The sequence below is a fragment of the Crocodylus porosus genome, unplaced genomic scaffold, assembly GCF_001723895.1.
Source record: "Crocodylus porosus isolate Cpor-Errol unplaced genomic scaffold, CroPor_comp1, whole genome shotgun sequence".
Classification (NCBI taxonomy): domain Eukaryota; kingdom Metazoa; phylum Chordata; order Crocodylia; family Crocodylidae; genus Crocodylus; species Crocodylus porosus.
Genome location: NW_017728910.1, coordinates 2106634 through 2126167, shown reverse-complemented (window position 1 = coordinate 2126167; position 19534 = coordinate 2106634). Strand labels below are relative to the sequence as shown.

The following is a 19534-nucleotide window of genomic DNA, read 5'->3' as shown; positions in this document are numbered from 1 at the left end:
GCCTCCACCAAGGCTAGAGACAGACATTCAAAAAGCCTGAGCCTGAATTGATTCAATCTTTGCAGGTTAGTCTAATCAAATTTGCAAATCAGTTTGCAACCATACAGATAGACATCCCAGAACTTCAGGCACATGTCTGCAGCAACTCAGGCTAGAAGCCAGGGGGTTACTAGAGTAGCCCTCCCTTCCCTTCTACAGTAGTGAGCAGAGGGGGGCATGGCCAGGCCCCGGCAGCATACTCTGATTAAGGAGAGACCCCACCCCCCTCTCATTGATAACAGCATTTATCAGCTGTTATCAGCATTTATCACACCATCAGAAAAAGCCTCTCTCCATTAGTTCAAGCTCTTCTTAAGCAGCAGGAATGGAGGGACATTACCAGCTACCTATTGCTTAGTTCCAAAGAGCCCTAAGCCACTGTGCCGTCTAATGCTAGCTAATGCTGAGACGTGTCTGTGTAAGGCAGAGGGAGGGGGATATCCCTGCTTAGCTGGGAGTGGTGAGGAGAGAAGGGGGGAGCAGGAGGAAGCCAGGCAGACGCCTGCAGTCTCTGTCCAAGCTGCAGCCAGGGAGCAGAGGGGAGGGGCCAGCTCTGCTGTAGAGCAGAAAGACCAGCCCGGAGAGCATGCTGGAATACTGGGGCAGTCTGTTTTAACTTAAACCAGGAAGGAGTCTGGGACAGACATTGCATAAACTGGTTTGAGCCAAATCTGATAAGGAAGTCTGATACTACATTCACCCAGGTTTATCTCAAACTGGTTTATGTGCACTGAACAACTGTTCTGTTACAGGTTTAAACCAGTTTCTGATCACTTAAACCAGTTTATGTGTAATGTCTGTCCCTAGCCCTAGAGCATGATTCTGTTCTAATGTTCTAAACATGATCATGAAAAACAAGCATACTTCTAACTCACTACCTCTGCTGGCTGTAAGTCTGATTTGCAAAGCTGATGAAAGCCAGGAGCTCCTACTGGTTTGGAGGAGATTTTGGAGTACTCAGCACCTTTGAACACCAGGCTCTATACTGTATTCTGAGCCATATCTTCTTCCCTGAATGGTAAGATCATTTTCTTTCTGTGTTTTAATCTTATAAGCCCTGAAAAATCAGCATGGGTGAGAGAATGCAAGTGGGATTCTTGTCTGTCTTGCATATCATTGACAGAGTGGTTATTACGTTCCATCAGTTACACTTGTACAATCCCAATGAAGAAAATAAATCATTCCAAACAAGAGCATTATTATATCCAGGTAGGGACACAATTTCAAAACATGACCCTGTACATGCATACCTGCACAGGGTTATTCACCACTAGTGAACTGCTAATCACTGATATTTGTGTATGCATCTGACAGTGCTGATCGATAGAAAAGTGCATATACCATGTGAAGATACAGACACAAGCACATAAATTTAAAGCCGAACACAAAAATCACAGTATTAATGCAGTGATGATAAAGCACCCAAAATACTGGGAACTATAAAAAATTCAGGTTGATCCCACAATGATCAATTATACATTCAAGATATTTTAGCTATTGCATATATTAATGACAGACAGGAATACACTTATGTCTACACTAAGCTAGGGAACCCAGAGGGCTTGAGTTTCATACATAATAACTTGGCCTCACAGTCCATGCATTGAATTTTGTTGGTTGAAATAACCTACAATATTTCCAGTTTCAAAAAAGAAGACACCTGTCAGGGAGAAGGAGGTAATATGATTGTGGAGGGCAGTGATATGTCTGTGCCCTACCCCTGCCCCTCACTCCCAAGTCACAGACTTCCCAGCTCCTCACTCCTGACTCACAGTACCCCACCCCCCAGACCATGCTGGTGTCCTTCACTCCCAATCCATAGTTCCCCCTCCCCCCCATTCCTGCTGATCCCCCTCACTCCTGACCTGCAACCCTCTGGCACTGTCTACGCCCCATGTTCCCCACCCACAGTCCCCCACACTCCTGGTGCCCCCGACTCCTGACCTGCAGCCCCTTGCTCCTCCCAGGCCTGCAGCTTCTCCAGGCTGCTCCACCCCTGCAAGCAAGGGCAGCAGCCCTGATGCTGCCACCTGGGCCACACAGCACTCTGTTTCCCCCAAAGGCCCCGCCTCATCCCCTTCCCCTACTGGAGGGGCAGGCGCCCCCCCCTCTCCCTGCTGCAACCCCAGTGTCAAGACACCTTCTCCCAGCACTGGCAGGCATCTTTCCCCCCTCCCCTCCACACACATACACGCACACGAGAGTCCCCAAGCCCTGGCCCTCCAACCCCCTTCCCCATAGTCTGCTGGGGCTGCTCCCACCACCCTGCCTGGCTGCATGCTGGCCACATGCATGTGTGTGCACTCATATGTGATGGCCCCTGCCTCCAGTTGCCCACCCCTGCTCCCCTCAGCCCCAAGCAGCATCTTGCTAGAACAAGCCGGAAAGTGCTTGGGCAAGCTGGGAAAAACTTCAATGCTGAGCAGAGCAAAATCCCGGATGTTTGTTTGTATTTTAAAAAATGGCCAGGATGGAGTTTAGAGGATATGTCCAGGAAAACCCAGACATATGGTAACTCTAAATAATTTTGGTTGTAATTTTGCTGACACACCTAAGCTCCTGTAAATTACAGCCACAGTAAAATATTTCCTGACTATTCACATCCCAAATGTATTTCAAATCTAGCTACTTAGATAAATCAAAGTGGTGTGAATAAGTTTTCTTGTGGAATGTTTTTTCATTTGTTTGATATTATCAATAATGGTATTTCAATATTTCTATTTATTATCATTCCATTTTTAGGATTCTCAATGACAAAAAAATAAACAAAGCAATTTAGAACTATTTTGGTGCAAGTCTGGTAATTGGTTAATGATTTCCCAGGTCTGGAATTCTGATCATTGTGTTGTAATTCAGTCAGCCCCAAAACAGCCACCATTAACTGGATCCTACTGGATCCTACTCAGCTTGTACACCAAACAAGTGTCTTAAAGCCAAATACATCATTCATTGATATGTCCTGAAAGTATACTTTAAAAAGTCCAGAAAAACTGAATGCATATATACAAAATGGCCAATTTTGAATGTTCATAACTAGTATCAGTTACCCTAGGCTTATCAAACTGAGCTTTGAACTTCGAGAGATCTAAAGACAAATGCTGTTTAGCTTTGGTCATTTTCTAAAGTAATAAAAAAACAATCTGATTGAAAAACATGTTAAAATATTTTTTTACAACTAATTCAGAAGTAGCTCTGCTGATTTTGCTCGCTTCTCCTTAAAACCCCTCCCTTTCAAAACAATTCATCCTACAAGGCACTTGTTTGAAAACGTTCTGAGGAAGGGATTTACAATATAGCTAGCCTTTACAAAAAGGCTACCTGTGCCTGCAATAATTAGTACTTTAAAGAAACCTCCTTTTTGTTGATAATCAACAAGACTCTGAGCCCATTTCTGCACCACTTCCAGGGTGCCCCCAGTCTGCTACCAAGAAGTATATCCCATCTACATGCTCCCACCTCGTGTGAGTCTTACCAGCTGGTTCTACACATTCATTAATGCTCCTTTGCTCCTGCACATTAAAATTAGTACCTCTGGGCATTTTTATATGTGCTCCAGATGTAGGGGTTGGGGGGCAGTGCTTTAATTAGAGTGACTCCTAGATAAAGCATCCCCACTACCATTTTTTAAGTACGGGGATGCTGATACACAAGACACTTGAGGCTGCTGGAGTGTGGCAATTGCCATGCTCCAGGAGACTTGATTACTTGAGTCTACTCTGATGTGCTGGAATTCCAGCACATCAGAGCGGCCTCTGTGCTCACGTAAAGCTGTCCTCTAATGTGAGATACTAACTAAATGCACACTGGGCTAACCTGATACACAGTAGTGAAAGTGCATGCTTTTTTTAGTGAAACAATGTGCAGTAGCCAAATTGTACCTTGCATTATTACCATATTAGCATGGTTTTTGCCATGATGGCCTAATGTGCAGTAAAATAGGCTACTGCGCACTAAAGCACACATGTAGACATGACCAGTGTAGAAGTAAGGCAATAATACATCTACACAAACATTCATGGTATTTTAATGAACAATCTTGCTCCCACTGAAATGTCAATGGAAACAAAATGATGCCCCTGATACGAACACAAATAAATCAGCACAATTCTTTAATTTAAATATTCTGGGTGGTGCTGAAAAATAGAAGTGTGATGCACTGAGAAGCCTGAGAGAATTATTAATACTGTATTTACTCAAATAGAAGACAACCCTGATTATAGGATGATCCCCAGAAATTAGATTCCATATATGGAAAATTTATAAATTCATTACAATTTTCTAAGTATAGAATCTAATTATTGGAGGTTTGCCTTTAATTTGTCCCCCTCCTACTGCTACAGCAGGGAAAATAAATCTGGTGAGTCAGTTAGCCCTTTTGCCTGCTGCTTCTCCCCAACTTTTTCCCCTGGCAACTCTTTTCACCTTGCCTGTCAAACCCTGCTCTCCCTTTGCACATGGAAGTGAAGATCAAATTTGATAAACAATGACCTTGAAATTAAACATAGTTGTCACAATTTGCTTATAGTACCCATATACTTAGTTCATCCAGAATTAATTCCTTTTTACTTTTTTTGGAAACTGCTGTAAGTTTTAGCACAGGGACTCCATAAACACATTTTTAAGTAGCACTTATATAAGTACTTATATATAGTAAAAATTATGCATAATATTAGTCTAAAGCCAAAGGCTCATGACTTAGCATATAGTTCATTGGGCTGGGCTCCAGCAGAGTCAACAGAACTTCAATTCATACTGACCCCACAGCTCAGCCCTTTTCACTATGTATGTGTTCTCCAGATATCCCTCACAAAGGATTCTTGTGCTAATTAGGCCCCCATTTATGACTGGAGTCAGATGTTCTTGTCATGAATCTTGGGATGCTCCAAAAATCTATATGCAGATGAGGTGTAGGGCAACCTCGCCTCATGGAGAGCAGGGCCACGCTAATCATATGCAACAGGCAGACAGAGAGGGTAACAGAGGGATTCTGGGTGAACTGTTTGGGGCCCTGTTTGGTGATGTTTCCCAGGCATTTAAGGCTGATGAAGAAACAGGATTCTCTAGGAAAGAAAGGAGCAGCTCAGCTGTGGGAGTGAAGAGAAAGTAAAAATGTATGCAATGTAGTAGCTCACCATAACTTGAAAAAGAAGTTAGCATGGAGCGGGGCTGTGCTTAATGGGCACTAACATATATCTTATTCAGATGGGCTGCACTAACCTATCCTTATAGTAGGCTGACAGCATATTTGCCCATTGCGGGCAAAGTGTTTTATAGTCATGCTCAGTGTTAGCGGCATTTAATCAGCTTCATAGTTAGTTTCCATTACTGAGCATATGCTACTTCTGGCAACAGTTCAATAACAAACAACGGTATCTAATGTGGTTGCTTTGTATGCAATCATTATACAAATGGTTTTCCCCCAATGCAATTGGAGGTGCAGGGGAACCTCATATTGTATTCAAGTAAATATAGTATATATCCATGGAGATTACTAACATAGAGTCTTTCTGACTTTAGTGAGATCATTGTACTTAATACACATAACATTTAGGAGTTTCTACAGTGTCTATTGTGATAGGGACCTTATTTTTTCTTAAAGCCTCTTTACATTAGAGAGATGGCATGAATTCTGTAAAGCATGGTGACCTCTTAAACATAATTAAATGATCTTGAGACCTGTTGGTCTTCTGGAAATTCAGAGTGCAAAAACAAGCATCTCCCTGGATTAAAAGTCTGTACAACTTGAACATGAGGAGGATTCTGCCTTCTTAAAAAGTGTCTCTATAAGCTGAGACTGAAAAAGATTGTAGCCTGTTCTGCTGGACTGTCTTGTAGTAAGTCTAGATATTGGTCAGCATCACTACAATGAAGAAACTTAGGAGATGATGGACTCAGCACCACAGGAAAATATTGCTCAAGTCCTGCAGAAAGTCTATACCCTCTCTTTTTTATCTCAATTCTCCAAAATTTTGCATTAGATGAGTGCTTAAGTGGTCATACATAGGCTTATGAACTTAACTTTAAGCTTCCATTTTCAAAATGTTGGGCTGTCCAAATAAAAATGGCTACTGTTACTATACTGAAAGGCAAAGTAACATTCCTCTTACTATAGAGGATTTTTTTGGAACTGATACTTACAGAAAAGATATTAAGACTACATTGTTAGCCCTTAATGCTACACTTATACATATACGTAACCTTAAGGTCTCCATGAAAGCAGTGGGATGCCAAGTTGCACACTTCCTATGTACTTTCAACATCAATTAATTTTTAGTATTTTGCTAATACCAGGTTGGTAAAATATCAGTTAGGTATCTTACTAGGAGTATACCATTTAAAAAGTCAGCCTTGATCGTTTATTTCATTAGAATTTTTAAACCAAAGTTTAAAGTATACATTTTCAAGTTAGTTTTTACAAAATTTAAGTATGATTTAAATGAATCACTAAAATAACTACAAAAAAAAGAATGAAATCATGGGCTATGTCTGTACCCACTTGCTTCTACTGACAGACAAGAGCTATCAGTGCCAAGCCACCATGTAAACCCACACACTGCATATACATCCACACACTTTTAAAGGCTCCATTCATTCAGCAGCTGGATCGCCAGGAGGCAAAGTGCTCTCTGGGAGGGCACCAGCTACTGAATGGACCAGTGGACTGTAGGGGAGTATCTACATGCATCTGTAACGGACTTCTGTAGCTTCAGTCCACCCAGCAGAGGTAGAGTACCTCTGCCAGCAGAAAAGAGGTCCTGCAGCAGCAGAGGGACACTGAGTATGTTCTGCCAGGAAAACTTTATAATTTAGATTAGGCCTTGCTTTGACTTGTTCCACCATATGGGAAAGCTACTGACTGCCCTAATGTCTATGAAATCTATGAAATCCATCAGAGAAATAGAACATGTCTAAGGGACAAGAAAAGAACAAAAGTAAATAAACTGGAAAAAAAAGATAGGAATATATTTTTCTCTATTTCTTTCCCATATATAGCATTCACAAGTACTACCTGTAGCAGAAATCATTAAAACATTTGTCAAACAAACATATGATTTTTAAGAACATGCGATTGCTTCCTAACTTGGAGCTCCTCTATAACGTAATTCATTTTACTTTTTAAACCATGTTACTGATTTTTCTAAAACCAGACATCAAACAGAACAAGAATTAAAACAGAATTCTATATGAAATATTTCTTTCTAGGGATACTCTGTAATAACATTTGTTTTAGCTGTACTAAAAAAAATATTTTAGAGCAAATATATTAGAAAGGCATCCATTTGCAATCAATATTGTGGGTACAAATAAAACACATACTGCATGCACATGGCTTTTGAAAGTAAAAATGATATTATTTTTGTACTCACGTTGTGATATAGAAAAACTGCTTCTGCAAGTATTTTGTCCCTTAATGCGAAAGAGTTCTTTGGACATAAACAAAATCTTTAGAATATTCAAATCCTGTCCTCTATTACAAATTGCACAAATGCAACAGAAGACAGAATCTAGCCTACTGACTTTAATAATAAACTAACTGTTACATCAATTAACATTTGTTTATCTTGGCAAAGACTAATATTTCAGGATTGTTTTAAAATAGAAACGTTATTTCAGTTTATCTTTAGGCTCTCTATACTGCTGATATGTATAAAGCAAAAGGCAGAGACATTTGGCTAAACAATAAGCAAATACGTGTTTTAATTACAGGACTGTATTACTGCCATCATTTTCAAAACCCCTCTTTAGATTTGGATAGCCAAGTTTTCACCTGGTCCAAAACTTGAATTTGCTTATACAAGTGGCATAACAGGGCACTCCAATGAGGAAATAAATACCTTCTTGGGCACACAAACCACTTGTATGTTTACATTTATGGGTTCAGGGACAAAAAAATAGAGAGTAAAGAGTAATGTGGGGCTACTTCGATGACATGACCCATGAGGTATGTTTCTTCACTTGAGTTATCTGTGTAATCAAGCAAAGACTATGATAATTTCATATCAGAAAGCACAAAGTAGTCAATGGTGCCAACTCAGAGGCTGAGGCCTTTGGCAAGCCCCCATTTTTAGGAAAGACCACAATACCATCTGGATTATACGTTCTTCAGTCATCTCCTATATTAGTATTGTGACTTAACATTTTGGTGTTAATACACTAACATGGGTTTAATTACTTTCCTTTAAAAAGTATTTAACCAGCATTATTTTTAGTTTGAAAAAGGCCTATCAAAACAAAATTAAAACATAACGTGTTCTCACCTTGACTGGGTTGTATTGATAATTGGTATCAGTGTCGATAAAATATGGAGATCCCTCCCACCTTGTACTGCACTCCCCCCCTCCTTTTTGGAATGACTGAGGCATAAAGTTCTATGAGAGAATAATAATTGTATTAACTAATTAAAACATGATAAAAATAATGACCTGTATTTTAGACCCACACAATTATGATAACCCTTGATCTGATTTTTTGGCAAAGTTTCTACTTGTACTTATGGGAATTCTAAATTATTACTACAGAATTTTAAAGTAAAAACAAAGTTAAAAAGACACAAATCAGACATTTTAATACAGGTAAAGGATGGTGTTGAAGTGTGAATTCTACTTCAGGAATCATCAGCTGCTATAGCAAATTAGGGGAGCAGTCTTAGTGCAAATATTTGTAATTGAATGAGAGATGTTCTGTCATTACGCTGCATTATTCTGGCTTGTGTAGAACATATTGGCCCTGCTCATATGTTTACTGGTGTTCTCTAAGAGTTGAACAGTTGTTTAGCTATAAAGGACTCTGGACCAAATTTATCATCAGTTTAATGCAACAGACCTCACTGGAATTACATCATGGCTTTATCTAGTACTGTGTGTTCAGCTCCCAACTATGTATGTAAATGGTTGGGTGATGACAGTCATGTTTATATACACTGAATCAGCAGATCACTGCAGAAGCATAAACTAACCAGCTTCCAACTTTTCTGATACATCACTTTGTGCATATTTATCAAACCATCAGAAAAGTAGAATATGGTATCCATTGAATAGGTCATATCAAGACCAGAGAACAGATTTCTAATAGACTCTCCTCACTACTTAAAAATCATAGTTATGCTTATGTATCTATCTGCCAGGCTTAATCAGCTGATCTTGCATATCAAATTGCCACTGAACATACAGGGCTAACATACAGGACTTTTCAACTTTAGCTATTCACGTGCTACTGGGAAAACAGTTCTGTTATAGCAAGAAATGCTATAAGAAAGGTCCCTTTCATAAATGGAGACCTGTCAATGGGATTCCTTTTGAAAAAGGGGGAATTTTATTCACCATAAACTTATTATATTTCCATTTTTAAATAGAAAGTATAATAATTTAACATTGCCTATAGCACACAGATTATGCATTAGCAAAGTACATTTGCAGGCACTCTAGATGGAAATATTCATACTTTTTCCAATTAAGACTCATATAAGTAAATCAACACAACATGAAATAATGTTATTGCAGGCAAGGTAAAATAAAGCCCTGTAAGTGGATACAGGAAGGTACTTTATTGTAACCACGTTCCCCATCAATTAGTGGCTCATGCCAAATTTTCTGGCATTTGCTAGAATCTGATCCCAGCTCACTTATTTTAGCCAAAGTCTACCTGCAATCACCTGGCTTGTAATTATCAGTGGCTCTTTACTGTGTTAGTCTACTGATTAACAAGAATCAAAAACATGCTTACCACAGGTTGCAATGGGGCACCAGGCATCATGGCATTGGCTAGTTGCATTTGCTGGGCCAGCATGGCCATATTCTTTTGCTGAATCAGGTTATTGCGCCCATTTATCTCCAACTGTGTTTTTAAGTGTGGGGGAGGGTGAAGATATTTGCAGTTTTCCCTTGAGCATCGACCCTAAACCAAAAAGAAAGCAAAACTATTCTTGTTAAACAGTCACAGGGATATCTACCTTCTTTATAACATTCCAGCTAAACACATGAAATTAAAGATGTAAGAAACCCCCCCCCCCAGGTAATTCTGTGTACTGACAAATATGTAAAACAGCAACTAAAAATAAACAATTTTAGCACTAATTCATAAATTGCTGCAGTGTAGCCTTAGACAACTGTATACCTCAAACATGCTAAGATAAGCAGAAAAACCCCCACACGTCTTTTCTATGTTACTAAGTTCTTTTTCACTGAAAATGAGAACCAGAGCACTCAGGCTTTCACATCCAACCCACAGATCCATCTCCACAAGTCTGGAGAATGGCAGCAGGTTAGGTGGTTAGACATCCAACAACATGGTACAGTTTGACTTCAGAAATGAAAAAGTAGAAGTGATATTTTAAACAACCTAAAGATTCTTATCTGTCTGTATTACAATCACAGCACATAGGAAGCAGTGAAAAGTTAGTAGGTGCAGTATTCAGAAGGCAGCAAAATTAGTAGGGAAAGAATGCTGTGAACTAATGAAGCTCTGCTCCTCTGATTTCAGCAGTAACATAGCACTTCTGGGGACAAAAGTTAGGATGAATTTTGGTTCATCTGCACATCGCATGTTAGGCCTAAATCATTTCCTCTTATTTGGTCATGAAACTCTGACATATGATATAGAATACACTGCTAAATTACTCTGAATTAAAACAACTCCAGCAACCTGAAATCCAGCCCAGTTAAAAAGTAATTTTGAGTAATTCTAGGTATAAGAGGTCCCCCCTGCCAAGAAATTATATTTGCTTCGTTTTTTCAGAAAGGTTTTCCCTATTCCTGTTACTTCATGAAAGGTCCCATACATAGCAAACAACGATAACTTAAGTCAATGTTTTCAAAAGAGCACTCTGATTTTGGGTGTCTTTATTTCTGGGGTCACAGACTGCCCTTCCCACACACCCCATCCACCCTGGGGGCTTGTTTTCAGAAGTGCAGAAAAGTTAGTACTCTAAATACCTCAAGTTAATGGAAACTGAGGGTGTGCTGCATGTCTAAAAGCTAAGCCCACATTTTCTTGAACTGAGTCCCAAGAAGAAGGTACCTAAAAGCACATTCTGAAAATGCTAAACTTTTCAGTCATTCTGAAAATGTTCATCTCACTCCCTATGCAAGAGAAAGAACTGCCTAGACACACAACACTGCCAAACGCAAACAAGCAAATTAAAAAACAGGGGGAACCCCCCTGCCATGCCAATCCCTTCAGCTAATTTCTGTCATAGTTGTTTTGTAACACCGGTTACCACACGTGGACAAAACAGTTCCAAAAAGCAATATGACTTTAAATGGATGGCATCCTTTTAACTTATCATATTAACTTAGAAAATACTTATCAACCAGTATACACTAACCATTCTTTAAACTTGCAGCAAAGGAGACCATTATTCCACTGAGGCACTAAATCAACTGAAAACACAGAAAGAACTTTCCTTTTTTCCTTTACCTTTGAAATAAATCCAAACAAGCAGTAACAACGAAAAACAGAGCCTTAATTTAGACAGGGATTTTTTTTTTTTTAATCAAGCTTTGCTTTGATTTTTCAGGAAATAAATTAATTCAATATAGTTTGACCTTAAACTGTAATTTTGCTCAGAAAGCTACAAAGCGTACACTTGTTATAAGATCTTCCAGAAATCTAATTTGAATGAGCATTTTCGGTTCTCTTAAGTCAGGATAAATGGGGTTTTTTTTCCTACCCATCTGTCTCTTCCTTTTGGCAGTCCAACTTAAACGAACCTCATTTTCACTGCTGGCCAACTGGCTTTTGAATGATCTTGGTATAGTACAAAATGTCTGATAATGGGATTAACATAATTCTTGGGATGTCTTTAAGGTTATGTATCCAGAGTGCAGTGGACATGCTATAAAGAATACTGCACAAAAACATAGTTTTTAGAGCGCCTGTTTATAGTTATTTTGAACACTTTTGGGAATGAAATACAGTTTCCATTACATAATTCAACTGACATCCAGAGAAACCTAGACCTACCAGTTAATTGTAGTCACAATGGAAAACATGCAGATGAGCACAACTATAGTATTATCATAGTGGTCGTTCACTACAGGGGTATGTCAACAGCTCACCTACACCAGGCCTTAGAGGGTCACATATTAATATTTTGTCTTTATCATAGGACCTAAGAATTCCAGTCATGATCCAGGATCCTACTGTACAAGGTGCAGGACATAGTACATAAAGGTGGTCAGACAGGCAGCCTTCACAGAACTACAGTGAAGAAGTGCAGGGGTTTACAGGGAGCCATGTGTCTGCTATGTTAATTAATTCATAACAAGTTCATTTTGTTGCCTAGACGTTAGATGGCGTGGTTTACCCTGCTTGTCCTAGAGCTCATGGCATGAGGCCCTGGACATCTGAAAGGATGCCCAACACTACAGCAGAAAAAGCAACCCTTCCCAGTGCATTTTTCCCTTTGGAACCACTTCATGGATGGACACATCCATGGCCATAACTGTCTGAGGGGCCACCTTTTAAAGGAAGGGACTGTGAAGGAGCCTTTAGAGAAAAGATAAGACATCTCCCGCCTTCTTCAACAGAACTGCATAGAATTGTAGTGGAAAAACCCTTCCTTTGAGATGCCTGGTCCTTGACCCAAAACTGGCCTCCCTCAAAGAAATCTCAAGATTGATAGGAAGCTGTCTTTGGGGTCTGAATTACAGAGAATCTCACCATTTTCATAGGCAACTGATTTCTAGGCAGAGGATGTGATCCAAGCAGAATGCAGGTCTGGGGATCTCGGGCATGAGAATTATTTCCTGGTAAAGCACGTGGATTGGGCTAAATCTGCAAGAATGCCAACTACATAGTACTATTCTGAGCCCCCAGATATATATACTGATATCTCTCCTGTACATTTTTTAAAGTAAAGATAGAAGGCCACAGACTTCTGATATATTTGGCATATATTTAAAGCTGTATTTGCACCCTGAAAAGCACTTGATTTTAAGCTTTTATAAATCCCCAAGACTAGCACCCATAACATTTTAGCAACATGCCTCCTTTATGGTTCTTTGGTCATTCCACAAATGAACATGTACCTACGACTAAATGGCAAAAGTTCCTCCTAATCAATTTTTTCCTCTATAAATACAGAACATTTGCTCTACATATATCACTTTGTTGCATTTGACTTCAGCCACTGATTTTCTTTTTAAGAGGCATCTTTAAAAAAAGAAGCCCCAAAATCAAACAAAAAACCAAACAAAAAAATCCCTCTCCTTGCTTCTTCAATTACATTTTGTTAAGCTATCTTACAAATGAGGATAGCACTTAGAGGACAGAGCTACACAATGCATCCACTGTAGCATAAAATCCATACATCCTGCATGATGTCTCAAACACTGATAAAGGATGACCTTATTGGCCAACTATCACATCTAACTAAAATTGCAGAAATTTAACAAGACTGTGCTGATCGATCAGACATACTGCAGTCAGCTTCAAAAACCAAACAAGGCTCTCATTTTTCAATAAGAATTCCGCTTTGAAATAGCTAGCAAGGGTGGTATAATCTAATTTGTTTTTGTCACCTAGAGATAATCCTGTCTATTGTTACAACAGGCTGTAGCCTTATCTAGAAGACATAATGGATGGGCAACATTAAACATAAGCCTTTGGCTGTGACTCAGTGGCTATTCACCTAGATACACTAAAGAGCTGCAGTGTTAGTTCTGTTTTGCTGAGTCACTTTATTAAATCCATCTTTGTTTCATTACAAGACTGGCTATAAATGTCATTTTAACTTTATTTGTGTTTTAGTTCAGCAGCATATTAAGAGTCACAGAGGATCACAGGAGAGAAACTGGTAACCAGAAACTGAAATGACCCTTACATCTGCAGTGTTTTAAGGCAGGAAAGCTATTATTACCCTGAAAGCTGGCTATGTACTTCATGCATCTTGGAGATGTTGTGCCAATCTGCTTTTCAGGTTTCCTCTTTGTGGCCCTATAGCCTCTATAGGGAAAGAGTGACTTCAATCTATTATCCACACTATCTTTGGACAAGAAGCTGTAGATGGACAGTAAGAGTGCACAAGGCATGCCACTGATCTATACATTTGGTCAGTGACACAGTGTAAACCCAGGGTTTGGAGCTAGCATCAGGCCTCTGGGATAGCACAGTTTTTAAAGGCATGTGTCTTCATTTTTAAAGGCATCAATGGTATCATTCCAGATTGAGTCCAGTCTGAGACCAGAATCAGCCTGTTAAGCTCCACAACCATGTGCTGCTGAATTTAAGAATGATTAGATGGGAAGTGGGGAAATCTGGCATATGTAATGTTTTTATCAATTGTGAAAAATGGACTCTCTAGTTAGCTTGTCCAAATGACACAAAATACATTTAATAAAAGCATAGCAGGGGCTTCTTAAGCAACTAAAGATTTGTTATAACTTAGAAGTCACAGGACACTGGGATAACAGGTTATACTTGGTGTCTGTTTCTCTCATAGCATATTCTCAAATGTCATCAACAGTAAAAAAAATAGTTAGGATGCCATTAATGACCACAATAAAAAATACAATAGTATTTGTGGATAAGAGAGGAACAAGTGGTCTAAGAAAAGTGTCATTTTCACAGGGAGCATAAGGGAGCCAGTTCAATGGTTTATGTAAGCATTAGGATATTATTAGATCATTAAATACTAAGCAGCATATAGTAAATAAGGGGTGAGGGTTTATAGAGGCGGAAAATCCCTAAGAGGTGTGAGTGTATGTGTGTGTGTGAGTGTGTGTATCTGGACGTATAAAACTTCAGCTACACTGTTGTTTTTCAATCAGATGGATGTATAGATCTCAATTTTCAACATTACCATAAATGCATGTCCTCAAAGAAGCACATGAAGAAAGACAGATTGTTTGTCATTCCTTGACCCTGTGGCATTACAGTTGTCCTAAAGTATCTCTACAACATAACTGAAACTTTTCCTCTAAAGAGTAAGTCAACAGGATGACATGGCTTTGGGGTTTAGATGCACAAATCCCATTTAGTGGAAGGAATAATTATGACATTTCCAAATGATTACTGTAAACACATTTGAGGGTAGATCTCATTTACAATCTACATCCTTTACACGGTCTGAGTGGCAAACTGGCAGTGGTCACCAAGCTGAAAATACAGGTGGAAAATTCTAATTGGCAAGAAACCTGTTGAGCCAGCCTTGTCCCTAAATACAAAAGCCCCAAGGTAGATATGCATGTTAGAAGACGAAGAAGTGCCAGTAATGGGACAGAGCTTTGTTCCATAATAGCAATTCAGAGCTGATACGTAAGGGCAAAAGCCAACTGCCAACAGTACAGAACAACCCCTAGGCTGCTATAATTGACATAAGGGTCAGAATAGTTTGACAATCATGCAAGCATAACTAGAAACCTGACATTTGCCTTCTCCTCTCTTCCATAATGAGATATCTTGACTCAGGAGAGAATATGGCCTTTAATTTCTAAAGATTCATTAAAACAAAAATGATGGATGACCCTGTGGTCTCACCTTTTAATAACTCAGTGAAATCATAGGCAGGTATTTAAATCATTTTTTCCTAAATAGACCGATTTAGTTTCAACAGATGACTTTCAGATCATATTTAATACAGGTTGTGTTCTACTGGAATGCCTCAAGCTTTGTCTAGTTTTCTTTCATTTTAAATTGGTGTAAATGATTCCAGGCAGTGACAGGTAACTAACAGAAACTGCTCCCTTCTTCTCCCTCCCAGACATTTATAAGCTGCCTGAAAGATGACATTTTATATTGGTACAGTGTACAAATCATACCTAAATACTGCTAAATGTAAGCATTCACCACTTGCCAAGAGGAGGTGCAGGCAGCTGGAGGCATGTTGGGGAGAAGGAGCTGGTGGCTTTGGGAAAAGATGGCTGGTTAGGGGGAAGTAAAAATAGCCCAGTCAAGGGCTGGTGGCGTAAAAACATCACAGCCTGGGACTGTAGAGAGTGGATGGGCTTTCCCAGCCCGGGGGCTGCGCTGGGAACATGTGCAAGCATTCACTAGGTGGGGTTAACTCCATGCTGATCTAAAGGTAGTTCACTCCTGACAAAAAAGAACCTTAAAATGGTGTGCCATTTTTAGGGTGGCCTAAGTACTGTGAAAGCTTGCACACCTAGGCACTTAGTCATAACCTTGGTTAGGGTGATCTATATGAGTGCCTATATGTATCCTATGAAAGCTTATGTTTATCTAAAAAAGTTAGTCTTTCAGGCATCAGTCACCCTGCCTAGCCTTCTGCCTGACTAATATGGCTAGCTAGCTCCCTTTAGTGGAGAATTTTTGAGAGAGCAGTCATGCATAGGGAGACTTAAAACTAAGTGCTCCTTCCTGCATGTTGCTAAAAGGTCTTCACAGTAAGACGCTGAACACACTCAATTCCCATTAAATTTGACAGCCGTTCTCATTGTTCAGCACTTTGAAGGACTGGGCTTTTGTGTGACAATAGAACCTTCTCTCAAGACTAAGCAGATAAACAATATGCACAAGGGCTTGATATTTAATATGTATAATAGATTCAGAGATTTTATGGTCAGCAGGGAGCATTCCCATTATGTGGTCTCATCTCCTGTATAACACCAGACAAAGAACCTTGTCCAGAATTTTGGGCATCGAACTCTTACTTATATTTGAACAGCAGAATAGCAGATGACAAATCCAGTTTAGTTAAAAGACTCCTAGTGATGGAGTTGTTTCAGTGGTTAATTACCCTCCCGTGAAGTCATGCATCTTAGTACTCATTGAAATTAGGCTGCCTTCACTTTCCATCTACTAGATTTTTAATTTCCGTTTTTTGTTGTAAGTTTAAAGAACCATGTACTATAAGAAATCCCATCCCCTGGAAACACTTATAGACTGTGATTAAATCACCGTTATCCATTTTTGGATTAACTGACTGAGCTTCTTAAGTATTTCACAATTAAATCAGATTTTCCAAATCTTGACCTGATCTTGTAGCTCTTTTCAATTTTTCAGCATGTTTTTCTGAAAATATATTGGACAGTAGAGTTGGACAATTTCTGATCACTAAGCTTAAATACACTCCCATGCTGTCTGGAATACTGTAGCAATGCATTTACAGTACTTAAGCACTACACAGCCAGACCCTGGATGATTAAAATTAATCTTTTTTTCTGTTAATTGGCTTCACTTCATCAGAAGTCCCAATGACATCAGTACTGCCCTTAGACACATCAGGCCAAATATATATGGGCCTTATTAATAAAGAAAGAGAGAAAGATGATGCAATCCAACTGCCTGACTTGGATGTGTAAAGAAGTATCATAGTTCGGACAAAACACATTATCAATATGCTATATTCTAGCCTGATAATCAGAAAGGAATTAGGTTTATACTTGTCATCAGGAATGTTAGAAATGAGACTTAAAATTTACCCTTCTGATGTAAATGGCTGTGGTGTTCTGGGAGGAGATAGTGGTGGTGCAGATGGCATCACTGCTTCCAGCCTGGCTGGCCACGTGTTCCCCAACAGTGTCAACTCGGGTATGAGAATTCTCGAGCAAACTGTGTTTGGTGGCAGTGAATGAGTTGCTGTCGGGAGTTCTTCAGCTCCCTCTTCAGCTGTTTTCAGATCTTACAAACAAGCAGCAGCATAAGGCAAGGAACTGATTCATAGCGTTATACAAGCACAGGACAATTGTGACAGTGCATCGCTTTGTAGCTTTTGAAAAGTCAGAATACCTGCAATCCACACAGTTTTGCTACAGATATGTAATTCAATCATGATATTCTGGCCACACTAATAAAAGTGCACCTTCTGGAGTAGGATGCCACCAAGCATTAGCAGTTCTGAATGCTTTTTCTCCATGGAAAGTAGCCTTGTTAGCTAAAATATATCTAGTATTAAATAAAACATGACAATGCTACAGTCCAGCTTTTAAAAATAACATAAGGAAGCACCAAAATGTGTTGAGGGGAAGCTGCTCTTCTGTAACTGACAGTGTGCTATTTTTATTCAACAGAAAAGCTATCACGTTTCAGCAGAATTAGCAACTACTTAAGCCTGAATGCATCCTCCTCTGAGCATGGAAGAGGCTAAGTTACTGTGAAGCAACTATCAAACACACAAACAGTCATTCTGCGGAATATCAGAGGCCCTAAAAATAACCTAATATATAAAATACATCATTTAGAGAGATTTTGTCTATAATTTAAACTGTTTGAATAGTACAATACCTGTGTTTTAACAGGCTACCTGGCCAGGATGTGGTATTTAACCACCCACTGCCAATTTTGCATAAAACTGTAAGGCAACTGTATCGCATTATGTAATTTGTCTCTCTTTTACCAGATTATAATTACCCTTATTACAACACCACTTTATAACACTCAAAGTGTTACAAAGATACTGTAATTAGATTTTATGCACAGACTATTCATACATATGTATTAAAGAGATGAAGAATATGGAGATGTTATGAACCATAGTAATGTCAGCCACAGCGACCCTGTATCTTAATAAGTAGGAATGTGAAAGTGAGAGGGGAAAGCACACACGCCTATCACATGATGTTTTTCTCTTGCTAGCATATCAACAACATTTAGGCTGAAAGCCCAGGCTGTGCTAAATAACCAGGCCGAGTGTTATTAAATTAGGGCAGCATTATGTCTGCAATATTTTAAAAGATTACTCCTTGGCAAAACTAGGGGACTCCGATTGGGTCTGCCTTTGCAGACCTACTCCAAGAAACCTGCCTTTGGAGACTACTACAAGCTTTCTGCATTGGTGCTTGTCTCTCACATAGCCACAATTTTACTTGGGCATCAGATACACCTTGTCCTAAAGGGGTATAAAGACAACAAGTCGCCAGCCATCTGCTGATGGCGTGCTTGTCTCAGTGCCCATTTTTGTTAAATGTTTATACAGAGCCGGCCTTAGGGACGTGCAACTGCCCAGGGCACTATGGTCAGGGAGACTGCAGAGCATCAGTGGGGTGACACATGGAATTGGCTGAGGTCACTGCAGGACCCCTGGCACGGCTTTACGAGCACTCATGGTGCTCTGGTGTGGTGCCAGGGGACTGGAAGAGGGCCAATGTGGTTCCCATCTTCAAAAAGAGGAGGAAGGAGGACCTGGGAAACTATAGGCCAGTTAGTCTTACCTCGATCCTGGGCAAGTTTTTTGAGAAAATTATTCTGGTGCTTATCCACGAGAGGCCAGCAGGGGAGATTATGCTTAGGGGCAACCAACATGGGTTCATTAGTGGCAGGTCTGTCAGACCAACCTGGTGGTGTTTTTTGACCAGATCACCAAATCCTTAGATGCAGGGGTAGCAGTGGACATAGTCTTCCTGGACTTTCAGAAGGCCTTCGACACTGTCTCTCACCCTGTTCTCATTAAGAAACTGCGTGACTGTGATGTCGACACCCACACAGTCAATTAGGTTGCCAACTGGCTGGAGAGCTGCACCCAGAGAGTGGTGGTGGATGGGTCATTTTCGACCTGGAGGGATGTGGGCAGTGGGGTCCCCCAGGGCTCGGTCCTCGG

At 39.8% G+C, this 19534-nt stretch overlaps 1 protein-coding gene across 15 annotated transcripts in view; it reads right to left on the bottom strand.

Annotated features, from left to right (window-relative positions):
* MBNL1 (muscleblind like splicing regulator 1) overlaps window positions 1–19534 on the bottom strand; it is a 191193-nt gene that overhangs the window by 34236 nt on the left and 137423 nt on the right. For 9 of the 15 annotated variants that reach the window (XM_019532599.1, XM_019532606.1, XM_019532601.1 and 6 more), the window contains 3 exons: window positions 9763–9933; window positions 8298–8408; window positions 7407–7463 (listed from right to left, as the gene is read on the bottom strand). In XM_019532599.1, the coding sequence (XP_019388144.1) occupies window positions 7407–7463; window positions 8298–8408; window positions 9763–9933 (339 nt within the window). Of the gene's footprint in view, window positions 1–7406; window positions 7464–8297; window positions 8409–9762; window positions 9934–17420; window positions 17620–19534 lie in introns of all 15 variants that reach the window. The other 6 variants (XM_019532608.1, XM_019532609.1, XM_019532610.1 and 3 more) reach the window with 3 other exon arrangements.